General features: G+C 31.1%; 3 protein-coding genes across 5 annotated transcripts; 2 read left to right on the forward strand and 1 right to left on the reverse strand.

The window, feature by feature from the left end:
• Positions 1–178: 178 nt before the first annotated feature.
• Positions 179–2,778, reverse strand: LOC8267819 (probable cinnamyl alcohol dehydrogenase 6). Its single transcript, XM_002510536.4, has 6 exons — positions 2,235–2,778; positions 2,002–2,115; positions 1,667–1,894; positions 1,031–1,319; positions 695–848; positions 179–605 (listed from the first exon to the last, which is right to left on the reverse strand). Exons 1-6 carry the CDS (start codon positions 2,327–2,329, stop codon positions 397–399), a joined length of 1,089 nt encoding a protein of 362 aa, XP_002510582.1. The 5' UTR covers positions 2,330–2,778; the 3' UTR covers positions 179–396.
• A 5,276-nt stretch (positions 2,779–8,054) lies between these two features.
• Positions 8,055–13,075, forward strand: LOC8267818 (la-related protein 1C). Its single transcript, XM_048370710.1, has 6 exons — positions 8,055–8,942; positions 9,116–9,671; positions 9,871–10,012; positions 10,130–10,220; positions 12,002–12,073; positions 12,276–13,075. The coding sequence occupies exons 1-6, from the start codon at positions 8,484–8,486 to the stop codon at positions 12,549–12,551; spliced, it is 1,596 nt and encodes a 531-aa protein (XP_048226667.1). The 5' UTR covers positions 8,055–8,483; the 3' UTR covers positions 12,552–13,075.
• Positions 13,076–18,736: 5,661 nt separating this feature from the next.
• LOC8274706 (protein FD) lies at positions 18,737–20,485 on the forward strand. Of its 3 annotated transcripts, none has more exons than XM_015718873.3 (4): positions 18,737–19,538; positions 19,723–19,800; positions 19,952–20,023; positions 20,129–20,485. In XM_015718873.3, the coding sequence occupies exons 1-3, from the start codon at positions 18,873–18,875 to the stop codon at positions 20,018–20,020; spliced, it is 813 nt and encodes a 270-aa protein (XP_015574359.2). In that variant the 5' UTR covers positions 18,737–18,872; the 3' UTR covers positions 20,021–20,023; positions 20,129–20,485. The 3 variants fall into 3 exon arrangements, with proteins under 3 accessions (XP_015574359.2, XP_015574357.2, XP_015574361.2); XM_015718875.3 differs by having other exon boundaries at positions 18,738–19,538; positions 20,204–20,485; XM_015718871.3 differs by having other exon boundaries at positions 19,952–20,485.
• The last annotated feature ends 1,334 nt before the right edge of the window (positions 20,486–21,819 follow it).

A 21,819-nucleotide genomic window follows, 5' to 3' on the forward strand; every position in this document is an offset into this window, starting at 1 on the left:
GCAGCTGCAGGTACAGGTTTCCTCAGTCACGTTAGATTTCCAACAAGTTGGAACCAATGCAATGGGTATAAAAGGACTTTGACTTTGAAAAGTCAATTTTTTTTAGTGCGACTGAAGAAAAATGCTTCCATTAGACAATTCAAGCTCAGTAATGTATTCACAATCGAAATAAGAAGGATTCAATCAAAAGTTATTTGTTTGTTTATTAATCTCTTAAGAGATACACAGAAGTAGATAAATAGTTTACTGAGACTTGAATGAGACAACAAAGTGAACTAGAAGATAGGTAGATGAGAACCAAGACTACTCTGTTTGTCTAAAGATGTGAGGGGTTAAAGTTTCCTGCAAAGTGAACTAGAAGATAGGTAGATGAGAACCAAGACTACTCTTGCTTCTCTAAAGATGTGATGGGTTAAAGTTTCCTGCAATGTCAATGACAAATCGGTATCTAACATCATTTCTTGCAAGTCGATCTAAGGATTCATTGATTTTGTCTGGTTTAACAACCTCAATGTCGCAAGTGATGTTGTGCTTGCCACAAACATCCATCATTTCTTGTGTTTCTTTTATTCCTCCTGTCATGCTCCCTTTCACTGATCTCTTGCCTGCAACGAATTGAATTTCTCGTTTAGATTTTCCTCAATTAACATCCAATATTTAATTTAGCAAGTGGGAAAAAGAACGGGTTATTTACCAAATATCAAAGGGAAAGAAGGCAGCTCAAATGGCTTTTCTGGTGCACCTACTGCCACCAATGTCCCATTCACTTTGAGCAATTCCAAGATTGGCCCAAGGGAGTGATTAGCTGATACTGTATCCAATATAAGATCTAATGTCTTCTTCCCTTCCTGTCACCACCAAAAACGAAATTAGATATGTTGATTATAAGTTATTCAGATATCGCCTTGCTGGGTATATATAAAACATCAAAGTTTAAAATAAGAAAAATGACGCAGTAGTATGAGCACTGAGCATGTGCAGACAATCTTGCAATTATTCACATGTAATTTAGGGGCAAAGTATACCAAACCTGCATTTGTTCAGGATTGGTGCTAACTATGAAATCATCTGCGCCCAAACGTTCTTTCGCCTCTTTTTCTTTAGATGGAGAGGTACTAATGACAGTGACATGGTGACCAAATGCCTTGCCAAACTTTACTGCTACATGTCCAAGACCCCCTAGACCAACTATCCCTATCTTTTTACCCGGAGAATCCAGCAGTTTGTTGTCTTTCATGGGGCTAAATACAGTGATTCCAGCGCAGAGCAAGGGCGCTGCTGCATCCATCGGCAGGCTTTCTGGTATATGCACCACATACCTTCATGTCAAAAGTTACAAAAGTTAGCTTCGTATCAATCATTTGTCGGGCATCTACAAAAAGTAGCTTAATATATTTATTTTATTTGTATATATTAGACATGAAACATGTGATAGATGGAACCACGCTTCATTTATTTAATTACTTGGAGTAAGGATATAGAATATTAGAATTCATATAAATGTTTAGGCATACACCAAATGCTTAAAGACAATATTTTTGGTTGATCAAATATCTCATCATGATTCCAAAGGACACTTTCAGTCCTTTTTCTAGCGGCTAAATGTTTCAAATGTGGGGCAAACAAAGAGTAAGGATATAATTAAAGATCAAACAGAATCTTATACCTGTGATCTGCAACCAAGAACTCAGAGTAGCCACCATAGGTGATGCTACCATCCCAGAAAATGCCATTATATGTCAACTGTATCTGGTCGCAATAATTTTCCTGATCATTGTTGCAGAACTCACAATTCAAGCAAGAAGCTGCCAAGCATCCAACTCCAGCCCTGTCTCCCACTTTGAAGTTCTTTACATTGCTTCCAACTTTTGTAATGATCCCAGTAATCTCATGCCTAATATGCAGAAATACATAAACATGAAAATTTCTTATTTTAAATAAAAAAAGAAAGAAGCTGCATGTTTTAAGAGAGAGAGAAAGATGAATATGTGCAGGTGTTACCCTGGGACAACAGGGTAAATAGTGATGCCCCAGTCGTTCTTGGCATGGTGGATATCAGTGTGGCAGATCCCACAGTACAAGATCTTTATGGTTACATCGTTTATGCCATTCTCTCTGGATAGAGAACAAGTACAAGAGGATTAATTTTTCAGCACTAATGGAAAATCTAATTAAGCAACCAAAAGAAAGCAGAAGAAGAACTTGTAAGAGTAACTAGTAAGAAGCAAGTATACCTTCTTTTGAAAATGTAAGGAGTGATCTTCCCAGAAGAATCGTGAGCTGCCCAGCCAGAAACAGTTTGGGTATGGTTTGGAGTTGTTTGAGTCATGACTAGACAGAAAGGAGAGGAAAAAGAACAGATCTGAAAGTTGAAAGGAGGTTGCTTGCTCTCTTCACTACTGCCTTCTGCTATTTATAATAAATGACCTCCATAGCAAGAGTTGCGTGATTTAATTTAATTCAATTTGGGAGAAGTATTAGTATTCGAAAGAAAATATCATTGCAAAACTAAAAGTATTTGGAGTCAGTCAATGGTTTTACACCACTAAGGAAGGACATGAAAATGGCCAGAAAGTTTTACTCTTGAATGTTTTCCAATTGATTATTGTTTTTCCGAATGACTTGGACTTTGGCAGCATGATGACAAGTATAAGGATTGTTGGGGAGTGTGTTTGGACCAATAGTAATGCCAGTTCGGTCGGAATTTGTTGGGATTTTTATTAGGGGTATTATCATATGCTTTAATAACGGTAGGTAAGAAGAAAATGCTGGGAAAGTTTATTGATCTTTTTTGAGTTTCAGCGAGCAGATAATAAATTTATATTCAAACTGGTGGCGATGTGCAATATTTGTTCATAACAAAATCCGTGCACCGCATGTGATTCCCTTCCTCCCTTCCCTTTCCCGTGTGTCACACTGTGCCGACGTAACACGTGGCCACTGGTTTCTAGTATGTGTTTGCCTTCAATATCCCTCATCAGCCACATAATTCAACGTCCAGTATATTTTCTTAGATTATTGAATAGGACACGCAATTCAACATCTTAGAGTTGGTGTACACATTCACATTAAGATTTTAGATATAAATGGATGAATTCGGTCAACTCATTTAAATTGTAAAATAATATTTTTTAATTATTTCAGTTAAATTACATCAGTGTTATTATTATTTTAATTATAAAAATAATTTAATTAATTATCAATATTTAATATTAATTTATATAATTTCAAAAATAATATTTTTTATTTTTTATTTTTTAAAATTTTATCTATATTATATTATAAAATATTTATTTATTAATATTATCTTTTAAATTAATACTATCAATAAATTATTTTTAAAATATTTATTTATTGACACTTATATTATATAAATTACTATCAATATAATTAATATTATTTTCTTAAAATTACAAATTGTTGTATAACTAAAAATTAATTTCTTAGTGAATATAATATTTAAGAATATTATCTTTTAAAATTAGAAGCATTATTTAACTAGAAAACTAATTTATTAGTTAATATAATATTAAAATATAATTAATACTATCTTTTAGAATAATTATTATCTAATTAAAAAATAATCATTGTCTACTAATTTACTAGTAATATGTTTTATTTTAGGATTACGATGAGTGTTTAATTAGGAATATAACTTTTAAATCAATAAATTAATAGAAAAAATTATAAAATTAAATATAAGTTTGAATTCTATGTGTCAAAAATAGTACACATGTCAAAATAAAATCTTATATATAAAAAATTAAACACACTTGTTAAAGAAATTTTAAGTTCAAAATTAATATATATTTTCAGTAGATAAATTATATTAGAATTATAAAATTATGTATTTTTTAAATTATTAAAGGAGTTTTTTCGTATAACCTACTCAATAAACATATTTTATATTAACTAATTGAATTAAGTTTAAAATAGTGATTATGGACTCTTATTGATGGCTTTAGGCATATTATTCCAGTGCTTTATATTTTAATAATAATAATTTTTTTATCAAAATTATAATTTTTTTATTTTTTAAATTTTTATTTTCTTAAAATATTAAAAAATAATTTTTCTAATTTTTTTTCAAAATTACGATTTTAGTAGTCTTTTTTGTTGTTTTTGGATAAAACAACTGAAAAATAACACAAACAATTAAAAAATACATACACCATAAATTTTTTTAAAAATTTAGAAATAACAATATTTTTAGAAAATTAAAGAGTAAAAATGATATTTTTATTAATTTAAACTATTTTTAAAATTTTATTTGTTTAGCTTGAAAGATGAAAATTTGTTGGAACCACGGAGAGGATGTTGAGTTCAAATATTTTCTCCAGTTAATAGTTATTTTTCATTGCACAACGCTTGTTAAAGATTTAAAAACCAACAGCTGAAAGCTGATTTAGTATTAATTAACTGCTAATTACATCAGCTATATTTTAAAGACTTTTCTTATCAGCTGATTTAATTTTTTTATATTTGAACAATATTATTTTTATTAAAATTTATTAATAATAATTTACTTTAAATTAATATTATATAATTAATTTTTATAATTTATAATAAATAATATTATATTTAATATTTAAATAATTAAGATATTTATAATTATAGCTTCAAAAATTAGAAATTTCTTATTAGTAAAATCTAAATTTATATTTATATTTTTTGAGTAATTTTCAAGTATTTTTAATAATAAAATAACTAATCTAAATAAAATTAACTATATTATTTATAATTATTATTTTTATTAATTTAAATGATTAAAAATAATAAAATAATATTATATTTTTAATGGTCATTTGATAAAGTAACAATAACTGTTAATAAAATTTTATTAAATAATATATTTATCAGCTACTAACGATTAATTATGAACTATCTGAGCTGCATTAATTAGTGGAACTAAACACTTTTTAATCAGCGGAACTAAGCACTAAACACTTATTAAGACCGCCTTAATCGGGTGCTTGATAATGATACGCGACTATGACTTCCAAAAATAAATTGAAAATTCCAAGTAAGTGGCCCAATACGATATTTTAGAGGGTTTGAGGTCCATAATCAGACATATGAGAAAGACAAAATATTAAACAGAGCCCATTGGTAAAGGCAAAAGGTGCTAACAAGTTCATCCTCAATTAATTACAATCCCTGCCCTTGAATACAAGACAGCACCCGAGACGATGAGTCCTTTTAATTAGTGGCCTATTAAGCTCTCAACTAAAAGTCAAAACCACCCTCAATTTTATCGCTGATTAGTTTATAATTATTAATTTCTATTATCTAAACTTCAGTTTAATACTTCTTATTTCTTAATATGAAAAATGCATATCAAATAAGAAATTTTCAACCATAATCTATTATTTCTTTAATAGCTTGATGACTATATAATTGCATTTATTTTCAAATTTAGTATGTTATTTTTTATTTTTTAATATTTATTTTAATTTTAGCATCTAATGTAATGATCAACCAATAACTTGCTCAAGTGACTAAATATACTTTTACTAGAATTGTTAATTTATTTTTAAATATTCTTTTTATTATTTCTATTTTAAATTCTAAAATCTAAGACATTAAATGCTTTATGCTATTGCAACAAACAATAGAAAAAGAAGTAATAGATGAAAACTTAAAATTCTTAGATCATGTTCTAAACCTTATTAGATTATTTGTATATTAAAAATTCAAATGTATGAGATGTATTAAAATTTTGTTTATTAAAAATTGAAATTAAATTTTTATTTTTAATCTATTAGATACTTGTTTATTTATTAAATGATGTCATTTTTAATTATGAAATGAATAACAATTTAAATAATAACTTAATTTTTATTGTTATTATTATCACTAAAATTATAATCATATTAATAGTTTTTGGTGCATAAATTTATCAAAAATAAATTTAAAATTAATATCAAAATAAATTATTAAAATTAAAAAAATTATGTACTAAATTTGAAATTTTTTAATATAGAACAAAAGAGTGATAATAAAATTAAATAATTAATATATAAATACTAAGTTTGTAAAAGTTTAAGCTAAAACTTCAAAGTAATTACAAGAAGGACCTAAATCTTTTAGAGATTAAAAAAGTTAAATAAATTTAAATATTGCATTTTAAAATATAGTAATCATAACTAAAGCTTTTTATGATCCAATCATATAACAAAAATTCTAAAATATATAAAAGTTGAAAGACCGTATGACTATATTTTAAAGGGCTAAATATTTTTGAAAAGTACAAAATTAATTTTAATAGGCATGGCCCCTATTAGCCCCTCCCTTCCCCAATAATAGAATTTAATATTTTTCAATTTTGGTTATTTCCTTACTATAAAGGAGCAAAATTATTTACAAATACATGAAACCAAACTCTATTGTTTGAAAAGATTATAACTTCTGCATTCATTTTAAAATATATTTTATTTTTTAATTATTAGTTGATAATTAATTTTGTTTGAAATAATAATTAATAGTTAAAATATAGTTTTTTATTAATGTAGTATAGTAACTTAAAATTGAAATGGTGGTTCAATCAAATTAATATAAATGACTAATAATGATTAAAATGCTAATTAAAATTATTTTTTAAAATATTTTTATATATTAAAATAAATATTATTTTATTTCAAAATTCAAAACCGTATGTTACTATAAACTGGCTCAAGAAAAATTTAAATATTATAATAAAAATAGAGTTGTTATTTATAATTCCTATTAATTTACATAACTTTTATTTTGTGATTATTGTGTATTGGTTTAACTTATTCCCTGTCCTCGGTTCTTGTACTAGTTGCGTCATGCCTTGCGCTCATCTTTTATAACTTTAATCCCAATATTGCCCTTTAACAGCTTTTCAGTTTCACATTCGTATTAAAAGTAATAGACCCAATCCTACTCGTTAATCTTAAAACATAAAATGAAATCACTGCAATTATTCTTTGAATAGTTGGATAATCAATTTTCCTTTCTTTGTACTGAGATTTGTGCTGATTTTGAATATATGTATGATGATGATTTCAGCTATCAATCTGAATTGGAGTCAATATTTCATCCATAATTATATTTAATTAAATCCATTTTGAGTTTAAAAATTTTCAAAAATAAAGAGTTGGACTGGATTTGATTAATATCTTAAGGATTAGTTCTTCAATAGAAATTTAAAAAGTTTTATTGTACTACCATGTTTTTTCCCTTTTTGAAAACCTAAAAATTATGTTAATCCATATCTAATAAAATTTTATTCTTTGTTTTGAATTTTATATTTAAATATCCTAAATTGTGTTCATCCATAACTAACAAGATTTTATTTTTTATTTTGAATTTTATACTTAAATATCCTAAATTGTGTTAATCCATAACTAACAAGATTTTATTCTTGATTTTAGATTTTATACTTCAAAGAAATTATCTTTATATTATTGCGTATTTTTTTTTTTTAAATATAAACGAAAAATGACTATGAATAAGTTTATAAATTCATATGCACCCTATAAATGTTAATCTCTAAGTCCTATTACACTTTCCTATAAATTATAAATTCTGAATATATAATTATACAAAGCGAGTAAATAATTTTTTAATTTCAATTTCAAATATAAATTAATTGATAAAGTATTCAACTAACGTATTTTAAATTAAAATTTTCAAAACTATTTGCACTATTTAAATTGATAGATTTTAAATCTTAGATTTGAAATCTAAATGTGAAATTTAAATTCATAGAATTAAGCACACAGTATATCCCATAATACAAACTAATACAATAATTTACAATATAAATTTAGATAAAATAGTCCTATAGAAAAAGTAATTTTAAACAAATTAATAGCAAATGTATATGGGTATTGGGGGATATTCTAAAGCACTATGATGCGTCTATATTCAGTGTTATTCTGAATAGTCGTGGAATTTCTAATGCAGAGATAGTAGAAAGAATTTATAAAAAGAAAATAGAGAGAGGATAAGGATGGGGTAAATACTTAATAGAAAGGGGGTAAATAATAATTGAGTTAAAACAAAAACTTTCATAAGACGATAGAAACAGAAAAACTAGACAAAAAGGATATATCCGTCATTTTACAACAAGTCATACAACATAACATGCCAAATTCTTGCATCTTCCTACTACTCTCCGCAAAACAAAGGCCAAAAAGCAAAACGGAGAGAGAGGAATTAGAAAAAAGAAAAAACAAAAACTATTAAGAGGGAGAAGAAGGAGAGTGACGGTGTTATAATGACTGAGGGTTTCATGATACAGATCGGTCTATGAATCTGTTTATTAGTTTCATACATTTCTCAAAATTAACACGTCTAATCTAATCTCCGTTTTTGGTTGATTAATTAAATTTTTTAATTAATTAACCAACCTTAATATTTTATTTTTATTTTTTCTGTTTGATAGTTTATATTTTAATACTGATCAAAATTCATCCTTTATCACTGAAACCCTAATTCTGTTGCATTATTTGTATATGGCGATGACGGCTGATTCGTCGCAGAATCAACAACCTGCTGCTGCTGATATTATCAACAGTCCTCAAAAGAGAAAAAACTTTCCCTCAGCTTGGGCTCAGGTGGTTCGAGGAGCCGAGCCGGTCTTGATACCTCCTCTTCAACACCTAGCTCCGCCGCTGCTGCAGGAGCAATTTCCTTTTCCTGATTGCTCCTCACCTGCTAAGGCGTCCTCTCCGCCGCCGCAGCAGCAGACGGAAAATTCAGAGAGTACGGAAAGTAATAATGGAAATGCGGGGACGCCGAAGAAGCCGGCTTGGAGAAAGCCGTCGCCCAATGGCTTAGCGGCTGAGGTTGTTGTTAGTCCTGTGATGGGAGCTGTTTCTTGGCCTGCTTTATCTGAATCTACTAATAAAGCTTCTCCCAAATCATCACCACCACCGCCTGATGGATCATCGTCAATGCCTGCTGTTCCTCAGGTTTCTTTTTTCTTAGTATTATCCCTAATATTATTTATTTATTGAATTCTTTATGTATTAGTCTTTGTCAATTGTTCTGTTTAGTATTATTTCAGTTTAGTTTTTGTTTTGCGAAGTATTATAACCTTGTGTCAATTGAAATATTTGTATTTCATTTTGTTACATTAATTCAGGGACCTGTCATATCTCAGAAGCAAGCTCCCACTAATGCCAAATCTAATTCAACATCAAATCATGTGATGCCAGCTAGACAAAGGCCTATGAAGCGTGCTGGTGGTGGCGGCGGTGGTAGCTCTGGAGGTGGACATTCTCAAAGCACTTTTACTCATGTTCCACAACCACCACCGTCACCACCACCTTATCCCATATTTGCAATGCCTCCCAATGGTTATGCGAATCTGGTTCCTGTAGTGCCAGATCAATCTCCAAGGGGCAACAGCTGGGAACCTAGACCAGTTGTTGGGGCGTTTGTGCCTCCATTACCTGTGGTAAATGATCACAGACATTCTTCTCGAAGAGGCAACTTTGGACCGCGTGGAGATGGGTCCTACAATAATAATTTTGGGGGTAGGCGTGATCAGGACCGTGGACATTATGGGAATGGCAGAGATGTTCCTGCTCAGCCTCAGAGATCCCCAAGGGGCTTTGTTAGTCCTCCACCACAAAATACTGCTCCATTTGTTCCATCTCAGACTGTGAGACCCTTTGCTAATCCCATGGGTTTTCCTGGTAAGCATTTTTCTTATGAGCTGCATATTATGTCTCTCTCTCTCTCTATATATATATTTATATGCATGTTATCTTATTGTGGATTGATAGATAATTTGTATGGTAAGTACTGGCCTTGACTATATTTTAGCAGACTCTTGTTTATCAAATAAACAAGAAAACTGGAGTGGCTTTGAATTAATTTTGATGCTCTCTTTAGATTTGGTGTATATTCCTGCATTGCCATTGGAGCCATATAGGGGGGTGCCTTTCATCGCACATCCACCATCTCCAGTGATGATGCCTGTTTCTGAACCTCCTTTGCCTGATATTTTAGTCCGTCAGATAGAATATTATTTCAGGTATCATTACATTGGTGGCCCTTCTATAATGGTGATTAATTTAGTAAATCTGTTGTTGTCTTTCTATATTCTGTTGGAAACTTAACTTCCTATGCAACTGTTGTTCACTTGTTGCAGTGATGGTAATTTAGTTAAAGATGATTTTTTGAAGTCAAACATGGATGACCAGGGCTGGGTTCCTATTACTTTAATAGCAAGCTTTAATCGAGTAAGTGAAATTTTATTCAATAGCAGGTTTTAGTCGAATAATTGAGCTTGTATACAATAGCAGTCCTTAATTATGTGAATTTTACCAGCAGCAGGTTTTAATTGTGCAACTGAAGTTTATTACTGTAGCAGGTTTTAATGGAGAAAGTGCAGTTTATGACTGAGCTTCAGGATTTTGATTTCTGATTATGGGGCTTAAGTTGTCGATCTATATCATGTCATTAGCTTTGTGTGTATCTTGCACTTACTAGTTGACTGCCTGACCTTGATTTTAGTATCCACAGAAGTTGAGCAAACTCTAAAATTGTGTTGTTTATTCAACTATGATAAACAAAACAGTTTTTTTATATAAGAACTTGGATTTCTTGAGATGATTATAAAATTGTCTTAATTGAAAAGTGATTTTTTGAAGATTAATAATTGGAGCAAGTCATAGAAGATATACTTTAAAATCAAAATTCTAGAATTAATAGATTCAGTGAGAGCACATGTACTATTACCAAATATGTGAATAGAAAGATACACCTTTTTGTTATGCGTGTTTTCTACCCTTTATCTTGAGTTTCTAATATCCCAAATTCCCGATTGTGTGTTCTGCTTCAGAATTTGTTCTTTATGTAGTTAATATGGTTGTGGTTTGAAAACTTCTTGCAACCTTTAAAAATTGCTTTTGACCTTGATGTCTGATTTGAATACATATCCTTCTATTCAGTGGCCATTCGTCTAGTTAGATACAACTTCATTTGACAATTAGACTGTTTGTATGATCTGTAATCTTATTGTTTTTGTGGCTATAATTTTGTTTGCTTTGCCATGCGCTTTTGCGAAGTTCATGTGGAAGTCGTGATTCTGAATCACTATTTTGGATGTATTATCTTGCATTATTGTTAGAGTGGAAATAGACAAAGGGAAGATATGATATATTATGTCTGAGAAGCTCATTCATTCCCTTTTAAATCTTCAATAATCTCCATTTGTTGCTCCACCTATTCTCCCTTTTCATCTTGTTCTTGTTTGCAATTACATTTTTGCCTTTATCATCACCAGTGATGATGAGGCGTGTCCCGTTGTTTGTCCACTTTCCACTGTCTTGGATCCTTTTTCAATTTAACTGGGGGAGTTGATCATGCAAATGTTCAGCAAGAGGCTGATGTCCTGAAATTTAAGATATGCTTGAGTTTAGAAAATCATCATTATTGACCTGCATGATCTACTTGTTTTTGCAAGTGATTTCGATTCAGGGCGTTGAAAGCTTAATTAGCTGGTTCTGTTGTTTCCTTAATTAAGTAATTGAAGTTTTAATTATGGAGATAGCCACTATAGATTTGGAGAGGAACAATCTTATCAAAGTAAAAGGGCATGGATCATCAGTATTGTAAGTTTCTCTTTGGAAAAAGCTAGTTATTTATCTTTGGGGATCTGAGATTATGCAATGGCTTTATGACATACTACCTGACATGGGTTAAGGTTTTTTGAATCACGTGGAGAGCTTTAGGTCGTGAATGTATACTGAGCCAGATTATCTCAAGGTTCAACAGTTATTTTTTATTCGTGGATTTAATAGATACAGGTTTGGTTTATGCTCGAGTATTAGTCTCGGTGTAAGCAGGTTATCCTGAAATAGAGTTATGGTTTAAGACTATTTTGGAATACGAAGGAGTTAATTGCAGGCGTTTGTTTTATTAATCAAAGTGCTTGAAACTGATTAATTCCTTTATGCTTGTTTAGATATAATTCTTAATAGATGGGCTTGTATATCATATTCTGGCTTTCTTTTTACAGGTTAGGAAAATGACTAATGACATCCATTTAGTTTTGGATTCCTTGAGGACTTCAACTTTTCTAGAAGTACAGGTACTTTCATCTGTTATAATATGAAATCTAAAACAAAATCAGTTTATTTTCTTCCACATGATAACTTATTTCTAACCATTTCAGAGTTTTGTGTTCAACTTAAGTTAGAACAGTGCTCAATATTTGCCTTTTCTTTTCTTTAGCTTATGCATTGAGACTCTTGTGAAGTTTTTATTCGACTGATATTGAAATATTAATCCAGGATGACAAAGTGAGAAGACGTAATGATTGGACGCAATGGATACCTAATTCTAGTAGGCTTCCTACTGATTCAAGCCAGCAAACATTGAGTGCATCGAATCACAATTTGCTGACTACTTTTCAAACGATGACAGTGGAGGAAGTCGCTGCCAACCAAAATAGCACGGCAGTTTCATCATCCTCTAACTCTGAGGATGCTGCAGTGAATTCATCTGGGTTGACAGCTGAGTCACTGATCCCTCAAGGGGAAGGTTTTGAGGATGCAAGTTCAAGCTGAAACACGTTTTATTTAAGCAACATATCCTCTTGGGATGTTGTATTGTTTCATAACAAGGGAGATGAATGCTGCTACAGAAGGTCAGGGAGACTTTTATTTTTAGCGGTGCCTGGTTTTGACAGATTTTGCTGAAGGGCATGGAGGTAATCAAATAAGAAAATATATAGGTATTTAAATCAGGGAAAGAAACGAAAGAGAAAAAAAAAAAAGAACATATAGGTCGTTAAGTGGGAAGAATTTTGGTTCTTGTATAGCTTGGTTCTGGTGTGGATGATAATCATCTCTTCTTCTTCTACTACTTCTATTTCTACTTCTTCTTCATTTCCTGGTGGCATTTGAAAAAATGGTTTTCTCAGCATTGCAAAATTTGTGAGTTGATTCTCCTAAGGCAAGCAATGTATTACCATAAAACTCGTATTTCGATAAAGGGGTTTGAGTTGTAATCCATTTCTGTGCATAGTTGCTGGAAATGGTTGCACTGATGATTCTCTCTTTTCTACATATGCTTTCTATGCTTTGCGACTCGTTCGTCCCTTTTTTATTTTTATTTGTTTGGTTTTTCATATTACTTGAACTCATCTTAATTTTTTCATATAGGAATAATAATCTTATCTTTTGTTTCTCATCTTGAACTCTTTTTATCTTTTTGTCATATGGGAATAACATAACTATATCTTGCCTTTTGTACTCTTTTTTTCTTTTATCGAGTTCTAGCACTCTGATTTTAAGTCTTTATACTTCTATTTTCTGTTCTTTAAGCTTTTATACTTAGTATCTTTTCTGGTTTCAAGTTCTCATACTTTTATTTCTGAAATTTAAACTTTTGTCCGACGGTTAAAAAGGGCTTTATCTCAGTATGCAAAATATGTTATTTGGTCTCCACATTCTTATATCTCGTCTATCAAGTCCTTCTGTCTTGAATTTTATCAATTAAGTCTTCATCTTTTTAAAAGAATTTATACTTAAACGCATTAAGATTATTTAAGACAGATTTTGAAATTAGTTTAATAATTTAATAATTTGACTAAATTATATGCTTTATTTTAAATATTTTGAGTTATATGATAATGCAACATTTTTGAAACTTGTCTTGTAATGAATATTTAAATACGTAGTTGGACTAATTTTATTTTTGCTATTATTGTGTATAATTCTTTAATTAATCGATATTTGACTAATAAAAATCGTAATTGAATATTTATAATGACCCAGTCCGGAAAAAAAAAAGTGAAAAAGGCCAATTATGGATTATAACTTGTATATGTTTTCTCGTAGTGGGACATATTAATTATTATAGTCCAAAGTATTCCTCGTGAATTTTGTATGAAATTCAATTTGAACCTATCTAAATTTTATAATTTATAAAGAAAAGATTGGAATGGAAAGTTCGAATGTTTAGTGCAAGTCCATCAGCAGTTCGTCAGGGCTGAAATTAGGTAATAGGAAGGCCTGCCTTCTTTGGTTGGAACAACTATGTAGCAAAAAGTGAAAAAGAAATCGGCATCTTTGAGTCTTTGATTGTAACAAAAGAAAAAAGGATGAACTTTTCCTTGTAGAATAGTAAAAGCGTATATTCTGGCCGGAGTAACGTTCGTTTATGTCTCAACTAGAAATGTTTTTTAAAAGAAATCCTCTAATTCAACTAGCAACCAACAACATATAGTCTCTAACAAAAAAGAAAGACAACAAAGTAATATTGTCAACTAAAGGTTACAATTAAAGGAGCCGGATGGAAGTGTATTCGTTTGATTGGTTTGCCATCATTTCCTCAGCTCAGAATGGCACTACGCTTTTCAGCTGCCAATTGTGTTGGAACGTGAATGAGCTCAGCTTCCAGTGGTAGACATCATGTTTTTTCTTCAGTACGAAGTGGAAATGATGGGATAAGACTTTGGTGACGGCATTATTACCTAAATAAGGTATGGAAAACTGATAAAAAAAATAAAAATTTCTTTCAGATTTGACAACTGTTATGTATTCAAATGTCAGTTTTTGACAAGACTCCCTCTGGCTCCTCTACCCAATTATCGTAGCTGTTAAGAGAAATCTGGTTGGACTATTTGCAGGAATATATATGGTGAATGCAGCGTAGGCAGTAGGAATTGGGAGTTGTTGAGGTCGTGAGGAACTGTAAGCAGCACCAAAAACCTAAATGGCAAAAAACCAGGTCATGCAAAATCAACCAATAATATTGTACGTGCTGCCACTATAAAGGAACAGGAACATTTTTTCCATTTTAGATGAATCAATAGTATTGTGGTTTTGTACTGCGTGGTTATAATTTTCCAGGTTTTAGTGCCCATCTTATCATGGATACACTTCTGGTCCTTATTCTGCCTGCGTGGCTCTTTCCATCATCTCTAAGGTGGGAAGAACTATGGATATTTCTTCATTAATGCTAAACCTTTTAGTGTTTTTCTTTAATAATATTTCTTTGCTATTCATATGGGGAGACTTGACTTGTTAGGTATTCTTAGGGCAAGAAGAGCGAAACCAGAAAGGATAACTGTAAGTTTGGTTAGGGTAGCTATGAAAGGAATCTAAACAAGAGCAACTGCCTAGAGAAACAGGCATAATATATAAGATGACAAAGGTGCAGGGAGGGTGTGTGGTTGCCTCTCTGTTTAAAGTTTTATGTTTACTGTGTACCCAAAAAATATAAAAAATTCATTGTCCTGCTACCTTGAGGCTCCAGGTATGCGTTTGTTGTCTGCTGATGACAAGACGTGTCACTCTTCTCTTTCTGTATTTGATGTCTGATAGGTAAAATATAGACGTATGGCAGTCTTATTCTACTGTCTTACTTAGCTGTTTTTATTCACTAAAATACCGTACTGCCCTCTTTCTGTCACTATCCTTAGTTAAGAAAATTTGGTTTAAGCTACTAAGTAAAAGGACAAAGGGATCAAACAAGTCCAATTCTAACCTTTATAATAAATAGGTCCATTACTTCTATTTAAATATCAAACTTATCCAAATTTTGACATAGCCAAGCAAGTGTGTTGTTGTACACATTTTAAATAGAAAGTTTACTATAGAAAAGCGCATAGAGAGAAAATTAAGAATTTAAAACAACAAAAGAAAAAGGAAGAATGAAACCAAACCTTCTACATATTGATTTTCTTCACAAAATAAAATCAAGCCCATAAGTTGACTTTTTTTTGTTGAATCTACTCTCCTTCTAAATCTCTTTTCTTTCTGCAAAAATTCTAAAATAGTAAAAATCTAATCAAATTATTCAATCACCTAAACTGAAATCACTGCATTTCTTCGTTTTGTTTTCATATCGGGACTTCAAAATCTCTTTGTTGATTAATCATTAATTAGATCAATAAACAAAACCAAATCTTTTAAGATATAAAGATTCCAACAGTGAGTGTGGCACCGTTGGTTGGTAGCTTGCAATAATGGTGTTGGTATTGCATGAAGTTTTAGGTTGGCCTTTGTATTTTTTATTTAAATTGCATTCAAGCCTTAATCTTGGCTTCTAATCAGTTTTGAGTTTTGGTTAATTGCAAACCTTTTTTATTTTGTTAAAGTCTTAATTTTTTATTGGTTATGAATATCAATTTTGAGCTTTTTGGTATTGCCAAAATCTACTAAAAAGGAAAAAAAGACCTTGATTTCGGCGGTAATAACAAGTGAGTTTGATGCAATAGAGACGGTGGATGGCTTTCATAGTGATGACAGGTGGGTTCGATTGCAGTTGTGGTGGGTGAATTCTAGCTTTGATGATGGAGGCGACTATTGGATTCATTTTCCGTAATTTTCTATAATTGATCACTGAGTTTGTAGTTGATTTATAGATTTTTTTTCTTTTGGAATTGATTTGTGGGTTTTATTACTTTATGGGTCCATTTTCTTCAATTTTTTGTAGTTAATCATTATCTGTAATGGATTTGAATTTATTTATTATGGGATATTTAAGTATGTGCTTTTGGTTATATAATTATGATTTTAATAGCTTGTAATGTGAAAGGCATTGTTGCTATGATATTTTTTTTTGGAAACATTAGCAGTTCTATTGTGGTGGCAACGATGACGGTGAAGGTGCTATTACTGTGGCAATTGCGACAGTGATAGTGTTTAGTGATGTTATGGTGGCAACAAAGACAGTGATGATGACAATGCTATTGTGGCGGCAATAGTGCCTCTAGAGTTTTTTTTTTTTTTTTTTTGAAAAAGTATCATAATAGTTCATTATTACTTATTTCTAATTTTTTGAAAAAAAGATTATTAAAATGAATATATAATTAGAAAAAGATTTTATACATTTTTAATTATTTAATTTTTTTTTAGTGCGAAGTACACACTTTTTCTAGATTTAATTTGGACTGATTGGGTCCTAAAATAAAAGCTACGGGTTTATCTGTTAGAAAAGTTGAAATTATGCTTCTTTAAACCTACAGTACAAGTTCTGGGGTATATTTGACCCTTTGTCCCTTAGTAAAATGCTTCTAATTAAAGCACCGACGACGGACTCTTCTTCTGACCAAAGTTATAAAACAGCAACGGGCTATCCACTTGCGTGACCGTTGAATAAAGGGTGTTATTGAATCTTAATAACCAAACACCAATTCTTTGTTCAATAAGGGAACGCCACTTTTCGTCACAAGCTTTAGTTTAAAGATTCTAGACTTAACCCTTTACTTGGAATTTGGAGAAAGAAAGAAATCGTTAAAAATAAAAAAGTAACTTTTATTATTTTAAAAAAGAAAAATATCAAAGAGAAAGAAGAATCAATATTATTTTTCATTTTCCGTTTTTACTTTAAAAGATATTAAAACAAGTAGCCTGAAAAATAAAGAGTAATTTCTACTTACTTATTTTAAAATGCCCAATTAAGAAGGTAAAATATAAAAGGGTAAAAATAAAGGATAAGTACATAATGGCTTCATCATTGCATAACTTTTAGTGTTAGTTTATTTCAGATAAAAAAAGTACGTCATTATAAATTATGATAGAAAAATATTTTAGTGTTAAAATATTTTTATATGTAAAATTTTATCTATTTTTACGCTGATAAATCATCATTATGATGTTGTTTGTGTGTTGATAACGTGAGTTTAAAGTTTAATAATTCATAATTTTAATATTTGACTATTTACAAATCGACACTTTTTAATAATAAAATATATTTTTTTATCACGATTTATAATTACATGATTCTTTTTATTTGAAAAAAAATTATATAATAAAATTTATAAAATGATAAAATCACATGTTATTTTCATGCATTTATCTCTAAAAACAAATTTGTCTTTTATTTTTCACTCATTTTCTTTCTTTCTTCTATGGTTTTGTAATTATAGAATAAAAGTCATTTAGATTTGTTAAAAAGAAAGGAACTAGTAATTTGCATAATTCTTCAAAGAAAGGTAAGTTATTGTATTATTAGAGAAAATATAAATAAGAAAATAGATAACTATTTTTTTCCTAAATTGATTCATCACAAAATTTAGTCTATTTCTTAATTAGTAGGAGTAAAATAATTATTAAAATATTATTTATTAATTGATATAGGTATTTAGCACGTGGAATTAGTTTTTTAAAATTATACTAATATTTATGAATTGAAGATCATAAAATCATGAGCCAGGCTGGGGCATTAAGTCTAGGCCTGATGAAGTGGCCAATGGTGGCGCAATCATGCATATCTTTTGATACACTGCAGTAGACATATTTGCATGTTTTAAATTTAGATATTTAATAATACCATAATTGCAATCACCACTCAGATGGAGCTGAGTGGGTAAGTATTTTCCGGGTTGTAACAGTAACTCACTTCATCGTCCTTTCTTTACAGGCAGCAACAGCAACTTGCCTGCTAAAATCATTTCCAAATCTAGCTTTTTCTTTCCTTATATATATATTTTTACCTTTTTTGTGAAAATGTCTAGTGCAACTTCACCTCAACAATAGGTATTCTCTTCTTTTCAGATGCCTTTGTGTTAATTTGTGGTAACATAATTCTGCAACTAAGTATAAATATTGTGTTCCGTTTGTATATTCATTTGTAATTTGAAGGATATCTTAAATATTAAGTTAGATGTGTCAATATTCTTCTAATATAATTTCCTAAAAACATGAGTTAAAACCTGATCGCCCCCAGTTCATTGGAAGTTGTAATTTTAATTAAATACCAAAAGGAAAAAGAAAGAAATAATAACATAGTACAATTTTTATGCACAACCCACGAACCAGGACAGAGACACCTCTTGCTCTCCTATTCAATTTTGCCTTCTTGTTCGTTGTACCCTTCTCTCCTCCCCTCTCTCTCTCTACCTCTCTCTCTCTCTCTCTCAATTGTCTCTCTGCAGCATGTGGCCATCTCCAAAAAGAAACATTAAAGGTAGTTTCAACAACAAAAATTACATCTCTAGCTCTTCTCCTTCAAAATCCTCCTCTTCTGCAACTTCCTTTTTATCTCAAACTACAAATGATAATTACCCAAGAAAATCTATGGAAGAAGTTTGGAAAGATGTTAACCTAGCTTGTCTTCAGGACCGCCCTAGCACGACCCCAAGAAACACCAACAACCACCCTGCTTTTCCTTGTATGATTCTACAAGATTCTTTGGCTAGACCTTTTGAGAAAGACCCACCAACACCACCAATTACTCATGTCTCCTTCTCTGCTCGTGCCATTGATCGTGATCGTTTCTTGAATTCTTCAAGGCCAAGACCTGCTACTATGTTAGGCTTGAATAATTCTTCTCGGTCTGATTCTCATTACATTGGGAACAGCGCACCCATTAGTACTAGACCAAATCATCATTCGCATAGTCATTCAAGAATTGAGACACCGACCCCTTTTGGTTCTTCTCTTATTTCTCCATTTGATGTTTTGGGTTCTTCTTCTCTTTTACTACCTCCCAATATTAACAAGAAATGGCCTCAAGAAAATCATGACAATTCTAGTGATCGAAGACATAAACGCATGATCAAGAATAGAGAATCAGCTGCTCGGTCCAGAGCTAGAAAGCAGGAATCTCTCTATCCTCTATATCCATGCCTTTTTCTTTCTTTCTAAAAAAGATGCATTCTTTAGTAAATATATGGACGACCCCATGTGTCCTTACTAGCTTTTAACTGATCAGTGATTATTTTCTTTAGTGTGTTCGTTCTGTTTATTTTATTTATTTCTTTAGCCCATTTTATAATATATACAGGCTTACACACAAGAGTTGGAACTAGAAGTAGACAAACTTATGGAAGAGAATGCTAAGCTTAGAAGGCAGCAAAAAAAGGTATGTGAAAGGTTGTATGGATTAGTTTCTTTATTTGGAAATTGCTTTTTCTTTCTTATTCACCCAAACAAATAGATCCTGCTATTCCCCTATTGGTTGGATTGACAGAGAGACAATGTGTCTTTGTGTGTGTGTATTTTGCGGTTTGCAGTTCTTGGCAGCTCCTGCTCAGCTTCCAAAAAAGAACAATCTATATAGAACCTTAACCGCTCCATTTTGAGAAGTAAGAATAAATCCAGTTTTGATTTTACTTCCATCTCTTGTTTGTTTTTTTTCTTAACTCTTTTCTTTCTTCAATTTCACTACCTAAACAAATTGCCATTACAAGAGCGATTGAGAGAGACTGAGTGAAAGGAAAATGTTTTGAAATGTATCACCACTGGGCTTCTGATATTATTCTTAGATACATCTCTATCGACCAGTTGGGAATAGAGGACAAAAGAGAAAAGAAAAAAAGGAGGCCAAGGAGGAAAAGGAGAAGCTTTTGGATTCCAAACTCAGATGACAAATTGTGGGTATTTTGTTGATTTTCATTTTTCTTTAATATGTAATGTTGTCTAAATTGTACGTGCTGATGCTTTTTCTCTCCCCAGTTAGGACGCAAGTAGTGGGGGGAGAGAGATAGAGAGAGAAATTAGGATGTAAATGATTTCAAGGGGAATCAACATTTGCTCCTTCGTTTGTCTACTAGTATTATATTATAGTATATTATGCATATATCATCATTATGGGATAGATTGGGTATGTATGGATATCAATATCATTATAGATCACCCATCTATCTTTCAGCAATTGTTGTCGTTTGCTCCCAACAGTTCTCTCTCTGTTTTTGTCTTCCTAAACCCCTTCGTGCTTCATGCTAACGGGTTACATGTGATGTGCAAAAACGCCTATTGCAAAGCGCTAAAATTGGTTAATCGTGTTCTCATTTTATATGGTACTATTACTATAGTATAGCAGTTTGGCTTTACAAAGTTAATGCCTGCAATGGAAACATATCAATTGTGCAATGCCTCCTGTAACTTTTCTCTGGGCGGCATTGGCAGTGCGCTATCTCCTCAGGTACTGGAGGAAACATATTTACATGTTTGTTTTTGAGGGAATCGCCAAATCTTATTTCCTTTCTGGTTGCATCTCTTAATACTCAAATCATAATTTTCAATAATAACATAGTTACATAACTCAGCTGTCTCAATAATACTCGATCGTCTGGGAAATTAGAAGACAAATGCTACTACTGTATGGTAAAAGTAGGTCCTCACAGATCCAATAATACTGCACCTTAACCATATAAGAACAAATATAAGCAGAAACGACAACCCCAAAAGATTGGGGGTACATGTGTATTTTTCTGCTGCCGTCACGTGACCCATTTTCTTGGACAATTTCGGATATGGCAATGGCTGATTGGTCAATATTCCATTGATTTGTTGGGTTATTTATTGTTATTGAATCAGCGACCTCTTTTTGGCCACAATTCTTGTTGTGGTAAATTTAATCATACAGTACTACTGATAATCGACTCCGTCCCGGGCCCGGCTCGAATGGTCGGAACGTGTCGTTCTATTTAGAAAATAAAGTGCAGTACTTTTTCGACCGTTTCAGTCTGAAAATAGTTGAAAGGAACTTGTAAAAAGGCCTGTTTAGAGTTTGAAAAACATTGTTGGAGATGCTTAGAGGTCGCGGTTTTGAAGAGAAGTGGCCTTGTTAACATAAGAACAGCTAAAATTGAACATCTCTCTGATCCTAACTTACTACCATCAATAAGCTTAATTTATTAATTAATTCTTTTTTTAAAGAAAAGTTGAATTTTCTTAAGGCTAATCAGCTAATCTCCATTTTTCTAGTAAGTGATCCAAACAATTGTGAAGGAGAAATCATACAAATTTCAAATTTTCCAATCTTTCCTGTATTGAAGTTCCCATTTTTTCAGTATATTTGAATGCTTTTATTTGAAATCGTCTCATTAGAGTGCAGATTAAGTAAAAATGAGACTCGCATCCCTTTGAATAAGCAAGA

Source organism: Ricinus communis, chromosome 2, assembly GCF_019578655.1.
Source record: "Ricinus communis isolate WT05 ecotype wild-type chromosome 2, ASM1957865v1, whole genome shotgun sequence".
NCBI classification, from domain to species: domain Eukaryota; kingdom Viridiplantae; phylum Streptophyta; class Magnoliopsida; order Malpighiales; family Euphorbiaceae; genus Ricinus; species Ricinus communis.

Excerpts from the sequence above, each read along its gene's own strand:
- LOC8274706 (XM_015718871.3), top strand. The coding sequence starts at position 18,873 with ATGTGGCCATCTCCAAAAAGAAACATTAAAGGTAGTTTCAACAACAAA. Across the intron at positions 19,539-19,722 it reads GGTCCAGAGCTAGAAAGCAG|GCTTACACACAAGAGTTGGA; the intron begins GAATCTCTCTAT and ends TAATATATACAG. Across the intron at positions 19,801-19,951 it reads TTAGAAGGCAGCAAAAAAAG|TTCTTGGCAGCTCCTGCTCA; the intron begins GTATGTGAAAGG and ends TGCGGTTTGCAG.
- LOC8267818 (XM_048370710.1), top strand. The coding sequence starts at position 8,484 with ATGGCGATGACGGCTGATTCGTCGCAGAATCAACAACCTGCTGCTGCT. Across the intron at positions 8,943-9,115 it reads CAATGCCTGCTGTTCCTCAG|GGACCTGTCATATCTCAGAA; the intron begins GTTTCTTTTTTC and ends ACATTAATTCAG. Across the intron at positions 9,672-9,870 it reads TAATCCCATGGGTTTTCCTG|ATTTGGTGTATATTCCTGCA; the intron begins GTAAGCATTTTT and ends TGCTCTCTTTAG.
- LOC8267819 (XM_002510536.4), bottom strand. The coding sequence starts at position 2,329 with ATGACTCAAACAACTCCAAACCATACCCAAACTGTTTCTGGCTGGGCA. Across the intron at positions 849-1,030 it reads CCAATCCTGAACAAATGCAG|GAAGGGAAGAAGACATTAGA; the intron begins GTTTGGTATACT and ends TGGTGGTGACAG. Across the intron at positions 606-694 it reads TTCTTTCCCTTTGATATTTG|GCAAGAGATCAGTGAAAGGG; the intron begins GTAAATAACCCG and ends AATTCGTTGCAG.